The sequence below is a fragment of the Neurospora tetraspora genome (genome assembly GCF_033439725.1).
Source record: "Neurospora tetraspora strain CBS 560.94 chromosome Unknown B0H65scaffold_1, whole genome shotgun sequence".
In the NCBI taxonomy this organism is placed as follows: Eukaryota; Fungi; Ascomycota; class Sordariomycetes; order Sordariales; family Sordariaceae; genus Neurospora; species Neurospora tetraspora.
In genome coordinates this window covers 1,533,425-1,552,787 of record NW_026944383.1, presented here as the reverse complement: position 1 = coordinate 1,552,787, position 19,363 = coordinate 1,533,425, and the positions used below count along the sequence as shown (strand labels likewise).

Here is a 19,363-nt window from a genome sequence, read left to right as displayed (position 1 = left end):
AATTATATAATTGGGTTCGTAATAAATAAAATATTTACCCTTAATAAGTAATTTACGGGTTTCGTCCTCGGAAAGCTTTTTATAAAGGAAGGACGAACCGGATAGATAATTACGAAGGGGGCTAAAAGTAATATCTTTAGGAGGCTTCTTATAATTACCGAATAATTTATTACGGCAGCCTTCTTATCCTCGGGTTAACTTATATAGAAATTCTTATTAAAACTTTAAAAGAGTTCGGCATACTATTTATAAATATAATTAGTATAGTAAATAGTTTTAGTATAATTATAGAAGTATATATAGTAATCTTATAGCGGAATTCTAATTTCTATTAAGAGTCGGGAATATTATAATAATTAATAAAGTAGGTAAAAGCCACCTTAAAATCCTTAAAATAGTCGATAGTATGTATAATTAACTATTTGTACTCTTTATAAAATTTTTCGTCCGTATTAAAATTATAATAATTCAATTACAAATAATTAATTAATTCTTTAATAGTTTTAAGGCGTAACTTATTAACGTCGGGACGAATAGAAAGATAAAAATATTTAAACGCTTATCCCGTCAACTTCGAAATAACGTTGCTGAAAACGGCTTTATTATTTATAAAATAATCCGCGTTAGCGTAGAAGCGATAGGTCATTTAAAAATACTATATATTGAAATCCAATTTATTTCTATTTTTATTAAAAAAGGTAAGAATATTTACCTTCGCGGTTTTACTTTTACGAAATCTACTTTTAAAAGAAAATATATTAGAAGGGGTATTATTTTTACCGTATTTATTTTAATTACTGTAATTATTAATATAGAAAATAGAGGGAAGATTATGAGGATGGTTATAGTCGTCGTTGTTATTATCGTCGTTATTGTCTAGATTATAATGTAACGGATTAATAACCTTTAACTCTTCGGGAATTATACCTATTAGGGTAATTAAACGAATTAAATTAGCGACTTACGCTTTAAAGTGGGTAATTTTAATATTGTATTAAATATTAATTTAATTAATTTCGGCCTTATAATCTTTATTAATAAATTCAATTTAAATGTTATAACGTTTCTCTATTAAGGCTAAAATAAATTTAATATATTCGGTAATAAAGTTAATAACTTCTTTAAAAAACTTATTAACGTTTCAATAATCGTAATAGAATTTATTATAAATTTTATAGAAATAATAGACCTCTTACTTAAATAGCTTCTTATTACCTTTAATTATAATTAATTATTATTTAAATTCGAATATTTAATTTAAATTTATTAGTTCAGCTTCGTTTTAGCTAATTCTAAAGCGGGTATCGACGTTTACTTAATATTCTTTAACTTTCTAAATAAAATATATAATCTATTTATTTATTTTAAATATAATATTATAGGTATAATATAATATTTAAGCGACTTCTTTAATAATATTAATAAAAGCTTCCAAGGTATATATTCTAGTACTAAATTTAATTTATATAGTATTAAAATTTTAACCTAAGAAGGTAAAAAATTATTAGAAAATTAAGGGACTATTTTAATTTTTAATAGCGAACGATAGTTAGCCGTCCTAAATAATTATTTTAAAATTAATAATACGATTACCCTAAGCGTCTCTATTCTTATTATCTAATATATTAATATAGTTAGTATTGTTTTTAATAATTTTGTTTACTTATAAAATATAGTAGCGGTTATTAATTAACGTGTATAGTTTATTTATCTAAAAAATTAAATTATTAATTAAATTATCCTAAGGGACCGGCTTTTTAAAGAGGTCAGTTATAATAGGGGAATAGGGTTTGGTAAATAGGTCTACTATTTAATTATTCAATTTCCTAGTATTAATAAAGATACGGCGGATTTAGGAATTACTAGTAGTAAAATTATCGCAGCGGGAATCCGATAAATTGTTAAAATAATTATAATTTAAGTAAATATAATAATAAAGGACATTATAATTAGTTTACTACTTATAGGGTAGGACGTATTTACGGACTATAGTTAGACTTGGGAAGCCTTTAATAAGGGACTCCTTGTAAACCTATTATTATTATTTACGTAGGAATTTATATTAAGGGTTAAAGGGAGAATTCGTTTTAAAAATGTATTTATTATATAGGAAATTATGTTTTAAATTGGTAGCGAATTTTCGTAGGTTTTTAAATTTAAGGTTGTAAACGATTTAAAATTTTTAAATAATGTAGGCTAAAGTAGAAGTACTAACTTTTATTTCTATAATAGTACGGAAAGAATTATTATTACTTTCGTAGTTAAGGTTTTCCTTTTTATTATCTTCTTATTTATAGGAAAATTCATCATCTTTAAAACGATTGTTATCGTCGTAATTAGCGGTATAAGTATTGTATTTAGAATTATAAAGATATTTGGTATTGGGGACGAAAGAACGGCCTAATAGCGCTCCCTAAGCGTAATTAACTATAATAATTAATTCTTATCGTAATTAATAATCGGGTTTAAAATTTGCGATATCGGTAAAGTAATAAAATTCAGGGTTTAAAAAGTCGATGAAGTGACTTATTGGTTTCTCAGGTTCTTAGGTTCGATGGGGATTTTAGTTACCTTCCTAAATAGATGTAATTAATTTTAATTAAATATTAAGCTGAAATACAGGCGCGTATAACTATAGTATGACGAATATATATAAAATAATAAAATAATTAAAGTTAAAGAATGAAAGACGGAGAGGTTGAGAGTTAGGCTCGGTTGTGTACCCTTATATAGGATGAGCCTAGATTTTGCTAGCTTCGACCGCCTTCCTTATTTAATTTAATAATATATGTGAATGCGATATGTAGGTCGCGGTGCTAATTGAATGGGCGCGTATGTCAATGCCATTAGTACAGCCAATTAAGGGGCGTATATCCTTGAGAGGGTGGGTCTTGTCTTGGGACGAGTGGGGTCATAGTACCCATGTCCAGGGTCGCGGGACCCATGTCGTTATAAAAATTATATTCGAAAAGCGCAACCCTTACGATTTTCTATCGTTTTTTTTTTTTAAATAATTAAAGACGTACTTTATAATAATACGAATACGAGTATAGCGTAAATTATATTGCTCTTTCGGGTCTTTTAGCTATATATTTATATTCTTTTAATCTTAAAGATAGTATTTAATATTTAAAAAATGAATTACGGTCTTTTGTTATACGCTAAACTTTGTATTTATTATATAATACTAATTTCGAAGGATGCGAAACGAATGCGAGAAAACTTAATCATAAAGTGAGGTATTATTTATCAACCCCTTTACTCCTGCCAATACGTATATAAAAGAGTAATCGAATTTAACGGTAGCGAATACGTTCTAGGTTATTTAACCCTTTCGGTTATATTACCTTAATTAATTATTTCCTTTAATAAATATAGTAACATAAGTGCCGTCGATCGTACTAATATAATTGTTAAAGGTATTTAAGTTAGAATTTAATTCGATATTAGAATTTAGGTAATTATTTGGTGGCAATTATATATACGTAGTGTATAACTGTTTAAATTGAAGGAGTATATCGTTTATAATAGCGGATACTGTATTTTAACTAATTTGGAAATAGTACGAGGTAGTTTGTTAGTTTTAATAATGTACTAGTATATATAGAAAGATTATAACTTTCTAATATAGTATTTAATATCGATTAATTACCAGATTAATATTATTTTGAAGCTATTGTACTAGTATATCGAAAGTACGTTGATCTATTCAAAAGAATTGCTAGAATTGTATTAGCGAACTATAGTAGATCTTATTAATTAACCGTCTAGTATAGTCTATACTATAATATATAGCTTTGGGAGCTTTTCTCTTCTTATTGTAAAAGATAATGTAGATAGCAATTATTATTATAAATACGAATATAGTTCGGTTAATATAACTCGGATTTATATCGACTAATATTGACGAATACGAATATATAGCGGTTATAGTATATTAAAGTTTCGATAATTAAAAACACAAAGTTCGAATACGGTTTAACCAATATAACGTTTATTAATATTGTAACCCTACTTATATTATATATTTGGCTAGGCTTAGTACCCGAAACGCCTAAAAACTTGTAAAAATACTCAAATTTACTTAAACGTTTGGGTCTCATCTACTTTTAGGATTCTGGCAGAAAACCGGTCAAAAATACTAAAATTCTAGGGGATTCTAGCGATCTTTGGCCATTTCAGGAAGGTGATATAGCCCGCATTAGCGTATACCTCTTTTAAATACCCTGGTTCAAGTTTGAGCAGTTTCTTCGAGTTTCTTGGTACCTAGACTGGTTAGTCTAGAAAAAAAATCGAGCTTGGCACCAAAACCCCCTGTCTCCCTCAAACTTTTTACAGAAAAAGTTTGAGCCGATCAGGGCCTTAACGCCGACATATCCATACACCTAACCTCGAGGTATCTCAAAACACGTAATAACAAGAGTTGGTAATGTATCTTTACCATCCACTAACAGTCCAAGCTGTCACTGGACCCTGAATCCCTCCCAACTGCAGATAATAGCCGCGCGTTGTCATTGTAAACTTCGGTTTCCCTGTGATCCCCTGACCCTCGTTACCCCCCTCAACCCCCGTCTGCAGGCTTTCGTCTCTCTCTGTTGGTCGCAACAATCCCCGGCCTTGTCTTACTCACCTGCCTGGCTGGGAACCCAGCAGTTGCATCTGCTTCGATAGTTCACCACCATTTTCATTGAGTTGCGATATAAGTTTAAGACGACACCGACTTGTCTCTCCGCCGCGCGGCCGCCCCGTTACCCAGACACGAGACACACATTACCGCGGAGTTAGACAACCTTCAACTACAATCGCCCTTACTCGATACCCAAGGCCCCGCCCTAGCTTGGGCGCGATTACGACAAGCAAGATGAAGAACTTCAGCATGAACAAGGTGCTGAGCAGCATCAAGAAGAAGCCAACATTCTCAAATGGTAAGCGCTGGTCAGATTGCGCTCTCTGCGCTAACGTCTTGGTGATCGCGGTCGTTTTGCGACCATCACTGCGGGAGCAAAATCGACCTGACTTTCCCCTTTACCTTACGTTCTGAAGCTTATCTCCCTTTATAGCAGGAAGCGGAAGTGGAAGTGGGAGTGGAAACGGAAATGGCGACGACGCGACACCCGATCCGACTGGTGATGGCCCTGAGGCGACGGCAGCCCGTTGTGTGGTAGGCTGCTCCATCATCCCATGAAACACGCCTGCCTTCCAGAAAGCTCAAGCCGCTGACTTGGGTCGTTTACCTTGATAGAAACAATTCTGCACGTCCGATAGCGGTAATTCGGTACGTTTGTTCTAGTCGCACTGTCAGTCGCAAATCCAACAGCATGTCCGGGTGGGGAGAGATGACCAGGAGCTCCGAGAGCTACAGATCCGATCTACCCCCGGCCCCGGCTCCTACACGCACACATACAGCCGCACATGTCAAGGGTCAACATCTAATATGAAGCAGGGTGATGAAGTCGCTTTTCTACCATCGATCGTCGAAGCGGCCGAGTCGTCGCCGGCCGCCGCCGCAGAATGCGCCCGCTTGATCCGGAAATACCTACAACGCGACTACTGGTCTAAACCCTCATTGCAATACAACGCCATCATGCTCATACGAATCCTTGCCGACAATCCGGGTGCGACCTTCACGCGAAACATGGATAAGAAGTTTGTCGATACCACCAAGGAGCTGCTCAGGTCGGGGAAGGACGGCAATGTTCGGCAGATGCTCATGGAAACACTGGACGCCTTCGAAAGCACAAAGGGCTACGATGAGAATCTGCAACTGCTTATCGAGATGTGGAAAAAGGAGAAGGAAAAGGCATACAGGGTCTACGGCGTAAGTGTCCCCCATTCACGGACACTCGGTAGCAGGCACAAAGTGATACCAAGCACATGCACTAACACAAACCACGCCCTCTCAGCACCGCTTTTCCTCCCCCCCACCCCAACAGTACAGCCCCTACCTATCACACCAGCAGTCACTTCCAAACCAGCAGGAATACTTCCAACGCACTCACCACACCCCGCGACTTCCGGACCCCGTCGAACTCGCCAACCGGCTCGAAGAAGCCCGCACCTCCGCCAAGCTTCTCGAGCAAGTAGTCGCCTGCACGCCTCCTCAAGAAATCCTTTCCAACGACCTGATCAAGGAGTTCGCGGACCGATGCACGAGCGCCTCGCGCAGCATCCAGGAGTACATGTCCGCGACGGACCCTGCGCCCGACAACGACACGATGGAGAGCCTGATCGACACCAACGAGCAGCTGCAGCAGTCGCTCAACCACCACCAGCGCGCGGTGCTCAACGCCAAGAAGCAGCTAGGCATAGGCTCCCCCGGCTCCGAGAGCGTAAGCAGACCGGGCTCGGTGGCGCCGGGAGTGAACGAGCAGAGCCGGCCTCCTCCGGCGGTGGCGGGCACGAGTTATAATAGTAGGAACGAAGGCGTCCAGGACTGGTTGGCAAGTAGTAGCGCGGCTGCTGCAGGCGGAAGCGGAAGTGGCCAGGGCGCTTCTGGCGCCGGCGCCAGCAGCAGCAGTAGGGGGAAAGGCAAGGCGGTAGCTACCTCGTCTGATGATAACTGGGGTTTGAGCGACTACAAGTACGAGCCCATTTCTGCGTCCGGAGCTGCCGCTGGGCCTTCGAGATCGCACACGGGAACGCCGTATCGCGACGAGGAGGACCCGTTCAGGGACCCGTTCCAGCCTGATTCCTCGGCGTCTTCGATGCGGCGAGTAGTCCAACCGTCGACGTTGAACACGACGAATGTGGGAAACAATGACGAGAGGTTGTCGTTTGAGCCATACCACCCTGGATTTGGTGGCGGTAGCAACAACAACAACAACTTGAATAGCACGAGCGCCGGGAAAAGCAACAATGACAACTACAGCTATAACTCATCGTCGGCCTACGATTACAGAGGAAATGGAGGAGGTTCGGGGTCAGGCGCTGGCGCTGGCGCTGGCGCTGGGAATGCAAGCAATTCGATACCAGAACCTGTCACGCCGGTTAGTGACGATGGGTTGTACGGTAGTGGAGATGTGCATCGCTCGACTGGGGTCCAGAGATGATGTGTTCAACGGTACCAGGGCTGCTGGCGAATAAATAGATGATGATAGCTACCCTTTCCTCTGCCCGTCGTCATCGATAGGCTGGGATCTTGGGGGAAAAAGCTAGGACAAGTTGGGAACAGGACGCGGCTCTGGGAGGAGAGCACCGGACGGAACGAGGGAACGTGGTGACGAGCTGGGTTAGGTCGTTCTTATTATTCAGATCTCTTCGATCAACCAATCCTTACGAGGATATTGCGCTCTCCATCTATCGCTACATCTACACCCCTTATATTGTCGACTTATACCCATTTTCCTGTCTTGCTCCGTCCTGTCGATCTGGTTTCATCTTCTGCCAAGAATTGCCTGCCTATTGGAACCCGAGCGCAAGTTTCAGATCAACGGCCTCGATCCTCCCGGGTCTTGAACCCTGATACTTGGGAAGAACTGATTTGTGTCGAATGTTTGCTGGGTCCACGACAGCATGACGCCTGAAGCTGTCCATTCTGCTGCGGGCCAGCATGAATTAAAGCAGCAGGAGCGCTGGGATTTGTGGACGAGTTGAGAGCAACCCAACGTTGCTGTTCTTGCATGAACGCATCGTGTTTGTCCGTTGGGCTGTCGATAAAGTTGCCGAATGGCCGAGCGAGGACGAGATCCCCTTTTCTCGGCGCATTTGTGGTACATAAGGAGGGGAATTCGATGTCCGAATCTGGTCGGTATACTCTCGTGTGGTGACACGAGCTCGCTTCTAAGCGAGGATATGGCACGAGAATACTCTTGTTGGCTTTCCTTGGCTCTTTCAGTCTCCCATTTTTCTTTTCCTAGAGTCGTTTTTGATCGACCTCGTCCTCTACCCTCTGACTTTTGCTCTTGTATTTGCAGGCAGACGGAGGAAGCAACACGTCACATCAAGTGGCCTCGTTGACCACTCGTCCCTTCTCATCACACGTACCTGGTCCGATTATGTACCGCTAATTCTCATTCAAATCGGATTTATTCCCCACACTATACTAGCCAATTACATCTGGAGAGAGGCCTTCACGGCGACGCCTCAACGGGGCATGCAGACCTCAGCAAACCACATAACTGGCCTGGACAGGAGGGGATAAATTCTATTTGAATGAGAATTAGCTACATGAGTCAGTCGATAAAAGGAATCCGGTGATACCACAACACCCCTAGTTTGCTTGTTAGCGCTCGGTTTTTGAGATTTACCTCCATACCCTGTCCTAGCAAGGAGCTGTTTGCCTTGTACAGGTACGAATGTAGATGAAAGTCAGATTCGGCTGCGTTCAAGGCGCGGCATTCGAACTACCACCCAGGGATTGGGCATGTGCAATGCGATCATCCGCTGTCCTCATCCTATCCTCACGGCGTTCCTTTTCCATGTCAAGCGCATCCCATTTCGGCACATCTCCCCTGTCGACATGTCCCAAAGCCCCGTAACTTTATCTTTGCTTCTGCGCCACTGCATTTGTGCTTGGTGACTTGAAGTCGTCCTCAATTCTTGTCCTCCCATACGAAGTATCGTCTAATTGCCGTAGTAGTGTCGTTTGGGAGGCCCGCAGAAGCTGAGCCATTTGGCAGAACGGCAGAAACCCCGAGGATCAACAACTTGGGCGCAGACGAAGCAAGGAGATACTGAGACACTGCACACCACTGCGAACCACAGAAGACGGCCTTTTCCTTGTCCGGTCAACGTTGTCGGGTACCACGTCCACATGCTTCTTTCACCAGCTCTCTGAACTAGCGGAGAGAGGACTACGGAAGTGATGTGAAACTGTGATGAAGTCTCTGAAGAGCTCTCGTCGACCAATGATTCAGCTTGGTGGGGGGGCTGGATGAAGGAGTGTGGTGAAGATACTCCACTGTACATGAGTGTCCTGAGTGTCTACCTACCTGTCGATCGAATCGATCTTGGTATCCTAGCCCCGATCCCCATGATCCAGAGAGTTCTTCGAAAATCGGACGAACCACGAGCGCCTCCGCCAAAGCAATAGCGTCGTGCTAGGTCAAATTGAGTGATAACCAAAGGATCGTGGCTTTGCAGTAGTCGAAGGGGTCATCTCGCCAAAGGTCCCGATGCAAGTCGCATGTCTCATGGATCAAACAATCCGGTTCTTCTCCGCATATGCTTTTTGTCGCTCCACAAGAATTCGATGTTTGGCGACACCTGCCAACACGGCACATTTGAGCAACGTGATAAGTTGTGCCCAGCAAGTCAGCAACCAGCGAGACAGCAGGTTACCCCTCGGGGCTATGGTAGCTCGCCAGTTGTCTTTGGGGAGTGCTTCGTCCCGGATTCTCAGCCGCGCGAATCCATCCGCCAGGCGACACGTATGTAAATTGACGATTCCCGCAAAACGCCACGATACTGGGCGCCGAGCAAAGAGGCTTGTCCTGTCATGACTGGGCTCGTAAGTCTGGAGGACCGCTTCCGAGACATGTAGGAATGCCTTGACATGCAGATTGCTAGATGCTGTGACTAGCTTCTTAACAGAGGTGGTCGGGTTTTGTGCTCTTGGATCTTTCGGGGTCGCTCACATATCACCAGGGTACCTGTCGCATGGTCCGTATGTGGAAAGCCGCGGTACAACCATGAGAAGGGGACCGGGGATGGTCAAGAGCTAGACCAGTCCCTCCCAAATCGTAGAGGGGCGGCCGAAGCCGGGGAACGGGAGATGTGAACTGGGGTCTCGTCCAATGTAAGCCCATCTGAGACAAGCCGTATCGTCAGGAACTGTCGGATCGGTCGGTATTGTGGGGAGACGTGAAGAGGTCGAGCTAACATCCGGTCAGGATAGAACCGACAGTCCGGGTCTAGGCTTCGATGTATCGCATCCGCAGATAACAGGTCAGCAACGTGAAGCGTATGTAGAGGAGTGATCACACCTGTAGATCCTCCTCTTCTCTTTGGCCCAGTGGAAGGAGACCGGGTAGCGAGCAGCAGCTGTGCCTGGATTGAGGTGGGTCGTGGACACGAGATAGTCGAATGACCAGACTGATGGATTCTCGTCAACTCAGGCGTTGAAGTTGCACAGAATGTGATAATATGATGGGAAGAAAGCAGAGGGACGGAAAAAGCTGATGTGACGGTCGACGAGAGGCATGCTGTCTCTCCCGAGGTGCAGTGACGTGTTGTCAGTCTGGGTTCCAACTTCCGGAAGTCACCTCATCCTGTCAAACACAAGTTTGTCACGGTACTTGCCTCCCCCCGGTCCCCCAGTCCTTCCCAATCGCCTCTAGCCGTTGTCCTCGTCCCTAACAGGCAAGCACGAGCCCTAGACCCCGACCGGCCCCTTCCCTTTCTGTCAGTGTCACTCAGTGCACGGTAACCACTGTCCGGGACTCGCCGATCACAACGTTTTGGTGGCCCATCTCTAAAATTTCATGTCACCCCAAACCAGGGGCAGCTCCGATGTCGACCACTCGCTTGACACTCCCACCTCTCACAGCCATTTCTTTTCCGCAAACATTGTGAACACACACCCAGCTTCTTCACCACCACGGTAGTCGTGTTCGAGTTACCCAAATCTGCCTAATCTCGACTTGGTACCCAAATCTCCATACGTGGCTTGGGCTAACGACAGGGTTCACAGAAAAGCGTTTGCATTGTCGATTGACATCTGCTGGGTGTTTCATGTCTTTTCTTCTTCTCCTCTCGGAAGCTGGCAGGATGGCTCAACGGTCGAAATGTATAATGTCGGGCCACCCCCGTCATACACTCGGTCTGCCGTTAGGATGAAGTCAACCAGAGCCTCTCTCGTGGACCGCTGTACATCTCTCTCTGTCTAGACGACATATGCTTCCCTACCGCTAACCGCGACTGAGGATAATCTTTCTTCTTCATCACTTCTTTTAGTTCAGTTGCCCAGATGGAGGAGCCATGCAGTACCCTCGCCTTACCTGGGCTCCCCAGTCACGTCACTTCTCTGAGGATCAATAATCTATGCACTGAGGTGCTATTGCTAATTTTTGAAGAGGTAGGTGTGCTCTCTAGCCCATGATGATTCGGCATGGTGTATACTGACTCTGACTTGGTAGCTTGATCCCCGGGACGTGGTAACAGTCTCTCGCGTCTGTCAGAGATTCAACAAGATTACGACGCCGATCATTTACCATACAGTCCCCTTAGAACGCCTCCTTGACGAAAGACATGCGAAAGATATATTGTCCCGTCGTGAGGAAAACGCGTTCACTCATACTCAACGGCTTCTCGTCGGAGGTGGCATCAAACATGACGACATCGAATATGGCGACATCAAACAGGACGACATCAAGCGTTTCCTAACCAACACAAAAAAGCTTCAGTCAGTGAAGTACACCTATTCGCCTGGTCGTGGCGTGGAACCTATGTGCCCCTGGAAACAAGTCTATGACATGGGAATCCACCTGAGGGAGGGCAACGCAAGGCTATACATTGACAACTTCACACTGACGAATCCAATCGATGAAGCTTGGAAGGCCAGAGGCTTTCCTCCGAAAGCTGACATCAGCAAATCTTTGGTTTCCCTCAGAATGGGCTCTACACAGGTGCCTCATTCTGAATCGGCTTTGCAGATTCTGAAGAAGCTTCTTCTGAGAACCCCGTTACTGGAAACATTCCACTACATTGACAGTCGAGCTCCGCGAGTTCCAGGACGACAGTTTACCTTCGAAGAGAATCAGCGTTTGCCACCATTTAAGGACCTCATGTTGAAAAACTACAACTGGAAGCATGACGCAGAGGAAGTCAAGTTGCACTGGGACTTTTCTCGAATCAGGTCTCTTGCGCTTCTTATGATACCCGTCTACAAGTTCCTCCAATCGGTTCCTTTTTCCGCCCTCGCTCAACTACAGCACCTTCATGCCGAGGACTACAGCGATCCCATCGAGTTTCGGAATAAGCCGCTTGCAACCGAGCAGTTATACAACCTTATCAAAGACCACATAAGGGAACTGCATACCTTGGACATTGCTTGCATCATTCCAACCTTTTCTATCGACGCACTTCTGGTTCATGCTAAATCTTTGAAGAGCCTGGCCTTTCGGGATCATGCTGAATCCAACAATCCACTCCAACACCGCCGTGTCTTGAACGCCGAAAATCTCACCATCCTTTCAAGGTCTCTGAATCTGCTAGAAACACTCGAGATAGACATTGACCACACAACGTTCCCGGAGGCATGTCTCTTGGTCCTCTGCCAGTTTCCCCGTCTGCACACCCTCGTACTACATACACAAACAGTTATCCGGCCCGTTTCCAATCACCGTCCTGGCCAAGACCCGGATCTCACGAGGGCCTACGACTGTTTTACGATACTTGTTAGGCAACGACCGGGACCAACCAAATGGCAACGCGTTGTGATTAATGTGGGTGGTTGGCGAGAAAGGGTTGTAAATCCTCGGGCTGGCAGAAGACCTAGGATAGGTCATAGGGAGACCTACACCTACTACGGAGCATGTGTTTCTCAGCGTTTTTTTGTCCTGGAAGAGTCAGCGTCCGGCGAAACGGACCTGATCTACGAAGAATTGCCACCAAGGGATGAGGGTTTGACTCACTTCCATGGTAACCTTAGGACCGGGAAAAGTCTTGCGATCAAAGTTGAGGAGGACTCATGACTATACATCTTTACTACGCCCGGAAGCAAACAACTCACGAGGTTCCTAAGGCCTTGCCTTACCCCATAATTTCCTTTGTTTTCCCCCTCCACAACCGAGCAAGAGCTGGGCGAGGACATGAAGGGCCTCGGAATTCTCCTTACACAATGCTGCTTCCTTTTGTCGTCGGTGGTGGCCTTCTTCGCATACGGCTGTGGAATAGAGATATTGAGATACCCAGGTTTTGTGCATGGAGCTCGGGTTGTCTGCCCTACGATGTGGATAAACCTTCCTTCCTTCCTTTTCTTCATATCCGCAATTCTTGAATCAAACAACTTTCATTTTCTCCGGATTGTTCTTCGAGACCCCTTTTACATTACCACTGTGGTTCCGATCTGTTGACCATACGAGATACTGTGAGCCTACAAAATTACGAGCTTTTGCAGGCTCCGGCCATGACTGCCATGTTCTGCGTATGCAGTGTGTAGAATCACCTCGACGTTCGTCGCATATCAAAGCTGAAGTGCTCAAGGCAAGTGTTCAAGCGACCACAAATCCATGAACATTTCAGATTCTCATGTGCAACTAGGGTTGCGAGATCTCAAGAGGACGAACATGACCCCGGCTTTCTATGTATTGCTAGTGTCTCAGTCGTGGATGGGGAAAGATTATGTCAAAGAGTGCCATCATTGGACGTTGGCATGTGACAATGTGACTTGATACATTGCTACAACCCAACTTACCCAAGGTACCTGCGCCAGTTCTTCCTGTCTACAGCGTCCTCCGCAGTGCTAGTCGGGATCTTCCAAGTCTCTTGGATATATTCAGTGCGATAACCTGGAATCCTGGCTTTGCAGTCAACTATTTAACAGCTGATAAGTGTGAACTGTGAAGGACGCCTAACCGGAAGCTAAAGAGGGAGAAACAGAATCTTCGCGAAGACGACAAGGGCCCGTTTTTATGTCCACCAGTCCACCCGGCCAGTCCACCCGACCAGCGCACCCGACCAGCGCACCCGACCAGCGCACCCGTAAACGTTCCCTAGTTCCCTACCCAGTAAGAGATCCCCCCAGTCCCCCAGTCGGCCAGTCCCGAGTCCCACTGATCCCACAAGGACCCCTACCCAGCACGTACGATCTTGACATGCCAATGTGACCAGGGGCGCAGGGGGGGTCTGAGATATTTGTCGTGTCGTGTGCCGGTGCGTGCCGTGCCGTGCCCTTGCCCTACGGACTTCCGGTCTAGACAAGGGGAGGTGTGGGAATAGCTCCACCGACCACCTGTCCACCGAACGGACCACCGAGTAGAGAAGTGGATGTGCGCGACGGGCATGCCCGGCGAATCGAAATCAAACGTTTTCTTTTGAGTTTGGTTCACATGTTGGAGTGGTTGTCTTGGGCAAGCAAGGTCGGGATAGGTATCCATCCGGTGGTGGTCGTCGGTATTTTAGGAAAGTTAATATTCGGTGGTCTATGTATGTTCTTGTCAGCACGCTTTCCTTTCGCCAAGAGGAAGAAATGAAACATCTATCACGCCATGGTTAGGTTATATTAGAAGTTCTTGCTCGTGGATGGGAAGCCGAAGCTGTTTGGAGGCGTCTTGAGTGCCTGGGTACATAGTAGTCACTGGTTACTTACTTGTATTCGTGGGTTCGGGTTGTAAGAACCTCGCTTCGAAGTTCTTCAAGTAGCACGTAGTTACCATAGCCAGTGACTGTGGGAACGAGCAGAGAAATGCATTAGTGTGAACCATCAGAAGCATTTTTGAACCGTCTCCGACATAGTTTTGCTTGCTCTGTGTATTTTCAGCTCTCCTTGTCGCCGGGCAGGATGATTGTGAAGCACCGGGGTGCGGGCGTCTCTCGATCATTGTGCACTACATCCATTCCAAAACGAAATTTGTCAGTTAGAGTAGAGTATCAATAAATTGCAAGTGAAAGAGCGGCGTGCTCATTCGTATAATCGCGCAATACTTGTTCTTGAGGTGGAAGAAGTCAAGTGTTAGTTTTATCGTTGGAAAGCATCGGTCTCGGTACGTATTATCAAGGGACCAATTGTTTGCATGTATACAGTCTCATCCCTTTTCGCACCGTGCATGCAGTAATTTTCCCTTACGCCCCCGGTACCATGACGTTTGTGGTGGTTCCGTGAGTAGCAAAATGTGGAGATTGGAAAATTCTTTGCCATGCAACGGGTACATCCGCCCTTCCGCCCCGAGGACGGGGAGCCCAGCGTTATGTTTTGGATTCACGCTAACTGAACGCTTGGAGCACCACCCTCCGTCCCGTTTCTTACAGGCTGACGAGGGTTGTAATGAAATTTTTGAGCCGATCAAGCACATTGCGATTGCATGGAAACGTCCCCTCTTTCTGGGACGATCGCACACCCCAAGTCCACTGCAGTCGCTCAATCTGACCCGCCGGTTACGGAGATTGTTGACTTTCCGTAAAGGCCCCAAGTATTTTACAGCATGCATTGGTTACATTACATGCTCGCGACATTTTCAACAGTTACAGTACCTCAGTTGCTAGTTGCTTCTGTCTAAAGAAGCATATCCTGGTAAAAGTTGCACTCCACGACTCTAAATGTTCGTAGAATTTTTCCCACGGCTGATTAATGGCAGGTAGTAACGGTCGCCGACGCATCCGGCACAACTCTCGCAGCCACGTTATGTATCCTTCCTCCCCATTGCTTCCCAATCCTATCCCTGGCGAGCCTGGCTCCAAGTACCAACTTAAAGGCATAAAGACAAAAGGTGCGTGGGCGTATTAAGGAGAACAAAGCTTACTAGTTCCCCACTTCGAAACCCTTTTCTTTGCATCGAACCATCCCATGTCGATCGACCCGCGACCGGGTAGGTCTTTGTCCCTTGAGCTTGAATCGGGAGCTTTCCCCTCAGTTCCAGCTGGACACCCCCACCCATCCTGCTGCCAGTAACGAGAGGATGATGGAAGTGGACGGTAAAAAAGAACTCATTGACCGAGCGATGCTTTCGTCAATAAGGGCAGGCAGGCACAATGAGTTTTGCATCGGATGCTCCCGTCTATGTGCATAGTTGCGGGCAGACGGGAAGGAAGCGGAAAGGAAGCGGAAAGGAAGCGGAAAGGAAGCGGAAGGGAACTCTCGGCCGTTGTCCACCCACCAAGCGGCAGACCCACAGTCGGGAGGGGCCACGGGACCGAGCCGCGCCAGGCAGACAGGATTCAGTCCGCGCGCGCCTCCCTAGGAACTTGGCCTGTAGCCAAAGATGGCAATACTTAATCAGACAAACATCTTAGCTGTAGGTAGTATATTTGTGGAAACGGGCTGGTCGAACTGATTGATGGTGGTGATCATGAGAAACGTCCAACTGCGTCATGTCAGCTGCCAACCTAGCCGCCAAGGTACCTAGCAAACATCAACGACGACATACAGAACAAGAACACTTCCCTACAACCTCGAACCTCAACTCAACACATAATAAACAATGTTGTCACTTATCATCTTCCTTCTCACGTACTACCAAGTAGGTAGTCACCCCGTTTATTTCGTCACACCAACCTGATCTGACCGCCACTTACTCGCGGAGTTGCAGAAGTAGTGGCCCAAGGGGGTCGACTAGAGGCAGGTATCCGTCATTCCGTCCACAGACGGTACAGAACCCGTGTCAGTGTGCAGGATCTTGTAAGGGTTTAACCGCTTACCGTATCAGAGATTCAGGGGTTCCGGGGTTAGGTAGGGTATGATGGAAACTGTTTTGCGTGTGTGGTCACCCGGCACTGGGCGGGCAGGTGGACAGCTACATATCCTGAACAAAGTTTGTTCATGCCATCCAGGTACCGTACAGAGAGGGAAGAAAGGGGGGGCTGGAGATCCCCGAGCAGGGGGCGGCACCTGGGGGGGGGCACTGGGGTGCATAAAGGTTTGCAATGGCTAGGAAGCTTAGAGAACATTCACTACAAACTACCTTGATGGTGGAATTCACCAAGATGGGTAAGTAGGAAGCATATCTGAAGTGCGGTGGAAGTGAAGCACAGCATTTGGATAGGCAAGACGAGAAAGGAAGACGGATGCACAAGATTATGCCCTCCAAGGAGTGCACCACATACATACTCGTCGTGTCGTGTATCGTGGAAGGAAGGGGTAGGGGAGTGAGGGTTTGCGTTCTGCCCGTGGACGGTTCCGTAAACAAGAGCATAGTCTCAAATAGGGCATTCCTTCCTCTCTGGAGAGGAGGGAAACAGTGAGGAGTGGAAGCAGTGTTACCATCACACTCCCGGTTCTTATATGACTGAAGGCAGAGTCAGAGGAGAGTCTTTTCTCATGAGCTTGGGTATAATTGTTGGTACTCAAAGCATCTAGCAGCTTGCCTGTTCGTTTGTCTAAGACAGACAGTACCGAAACGGACACATACGGTTGCTCGCATGCGTTTATAGTAATACGAGGAACTTTTGCGGCCCATTGGTCGCCACATATATAGCTTGGTCGGAGTTACTGGTGAGCTGGTGTGAACGGGATGTTGGCGCGCAAGAAGGCCTTTTGTGTGATATTACCTAGGCTGCATCTCTACGACTTGAAAGTTGAAAGTGGTGCTGATGATGATGATGACGATGGCATATGTCTCATGAAGATCTAGCACTGACCCGTAATCCTACTCTTCCCTTCTTCAATTAGCTCGACATATGTTTACCCAGAAGCATGGAACACAAGCCGATCTCCACTTGGGCGAGCCATTCAAAGACCTGTAGAACATGACCGACTCACGAGGCAGGAGTAGACGACGTGCCTTCAACGCTAAATTTCAGACTTATAGATAATAGCTCAAAGGCGCTGAGGATGCGATTGCAGTAAAGAAATAACTGATAAAACTGCCTCCCACCGAAAAGCATGCTGCCGACCATGAAATGGTGTACCCGTTGCGCGCCATTACAAAAAAAAAATCGAGTACAAAACGTGTAATATACGAGACAAACGACGAGAGCCACCTAACACCCATTTTAGCCTTGAGGCAGCCGGATCTTTTCAAGTACAAATCCACCCTCCCTCTGCTTATGGCGCTTTGTTCCCGAGTCGTGCGTGAAAGCAAAGCCAACCAGAGCCATACAAAAAGCAACCTGCTGCAGACCTTAACCACAAAATAACACAATGAGATCAGATCATCAAGCTTCCCCTCTCGCTCCCGCTCAGCGGGGCGATCATCACCCGAGAACATGGAAACCCAATGTCTTTCAAGCTACACCAAAGGCCTGACCCAGGCCCTCTAGGCATCGAATTGGAGCCGCTCTTAGCTGCGCCTGTTGAGCCTGCCGAGCATATCACGATCAATCCTGTTCGTGTCTCTGTGGGAGTCGTTCTCCAAAAATCGATCCAAGCTCATTGGGTTCGGGGCGTTGGGAGGAAGAATTCCAGGACGCGCGCTTGGCTGTGACGGAATAGTCGGCGCGGGGTTACCGGGGCTATTCCTGTGAGGAGTAGACGTCCTATGTGGCTCATAGCCACCCTCAGGATATTGTTGATGGTAGGTCGGCGGTGTTCCATTGCTGTGGTTGGAAGCTGGGGACCTGCGCCGGGGATCATCGTCGCGGGAGTTGTTCGGCGGAGGCAGCCGCATCGCATGTTCCTCATCTTGTGGGCGAGGTCTCCGGCGACTGGCATCTCTGTCATCGAATGGCGGGTAATGGAGACTAGGTGACTGAACTTGTGGTGGGGGAGGGTACTCTGATGCCGAGTGCGGATAGCCACGAGGCGGCGGCGGTTGCGGCTGTGGCTGCGCGGATGAAGGCAGAGGCTGACCATATGCTCCGTACAATGGCGTTCCAGGAGGAACACCGCCTGCCACCGCCGCTACGGGAACAAATGCCGTCGATGGATTGCTGCTGACAGGTTGGAAGATGCAGTCGATGCGCAGTTTGTCGCAGTTGGAACACTTGCCATTCGTCGTATTCTGGTACCCACTGCAACGGATCTGTCGAGCCAAAGAGTTAGCAAAAAGTTTGTGGAAAGAGGGGCAGTGGAAACACAATGTCATGTACTTGCCTTCCTCTTCCGGCAATACTTGCACGCAATCGAGGTCCGTTGACGCGGAGCAGCTTGTTGCGGCTGTGGAGGCGGGGGCGCAGGAGCACCAGGTCCGTATGGGTAGTTGGGCGCCGGAGGATAACGATACTGGTACACGTCTGCACCATATCCGCCGCCACGTCCCTGATGTGGCGGACCCTGCTGGTAGTACGGATCCGACGGCATGCCTCTGTCTGGGTACTGTCCCCTTTCATCATAAGGCCTTCTGTCGTCGTACGGCCTTTGATCTTGTGCGGCTTGAACTGGCGGCAGTTGGTACTGCGAAGTCGGCGGAGCGAATCCACCCGCCGGCGGATTCGGATTCGGCGGGGCGTATCCGGGGGGATGAGTCGCAGACATCGGAGGATAGCTACCGGAAGGCGGCGGATTTGGCGAGCCGTACCCATTATTCGGTTGGGCCCGTGCATCTGTCCAGGCGCCTCTGGGGTCGCCTCTGGGATCGCCTCTTGGATCTTGGGGGTACCTCTGTCCTGCCGCGAATCTTTGATCTGGGTAGCGCTGGTCGTGGGGATAGCCGTTGGCCGGAGCTGGGCCCGGGCCCGGGGCCGGGGTCGGAGCCGATGGGTGCATCGCCATGTTGGTGGTCGTTAATGGCGGCAAGGGATACTGCGATCGCCTCTCTTCGTCGTCACCCGGAGGCGAAGGATAGTTGGACTGTTCAGGTCCGTCTCTCGAAGGGTAACCTCTACCCGCCAT

General features: G+C 46.9%; 3 protein-coding genes across 3 annotated transcripts; 2 read left to right on the top strand and 1 right to left on the bottom strand.

Annotated features, from left to right (window-relative positions):
* Positions 1-5,283: 5,283 nt before the first annotated feature.
* B0H65DRAFT_15260 (uncharacterized protein) lies at positions 5,284-7,235 on the top strand. The gene is made up of 2 exons (XM_062821099.1): positions 5,284-5,818; positions 5,904-7,235. Exons 1-2 carry the CDS (start codon positions 5,435-5,437, stop codon positions 7,047-7,049), a joined length of 1,530 nt encoding a protein of 509 aa, XP_062685879.1. The 5' UTR covers positions 5,284-5,434; the 3' UTR covers positions 7,050-7,235.
* A 3,401-nt stretch (positions 7,236-10,636) lies between these two features.
* Positions 10,637-12,655, top strand: B0H65DRAFT_15129 (uncharacterized protein). Its single transcript, XM_062821081.1, has 2 exons — positions 10,637-11,014; positions 11,076-12,655. Exons 1-2 carry the CDS (start codon positions 10,907-10,909, stop codon positions 12,630-12,632), a joined length of 1,665 nt encoding a protein of 554 aa, XP_062685878.1. The 5' UTR covers positions 10,637-10,906; the 3' UTR covers positions 12,633-12,655.
* A 5,218-nt stretch (positions 12,656-17,873) lies between these two features.
* On the bottom strand, positions 17,874-19,363 carry B0H65DRAFT_504567 (uncharacterized protein; the record flags this gene model as incomplete). The annotated part of the gene is made up of 2 exons (XM_062827928.1): positions 17,874-18,554; positions 18,626-19,363. The coding sequence occupies 2 exons, from the start codon at positions 19,361-19,363 to the stop codon at positions 17,874-17,876; spliced, it is 1,419 nt and encodes a 472-aa protein (XP_062685877.1).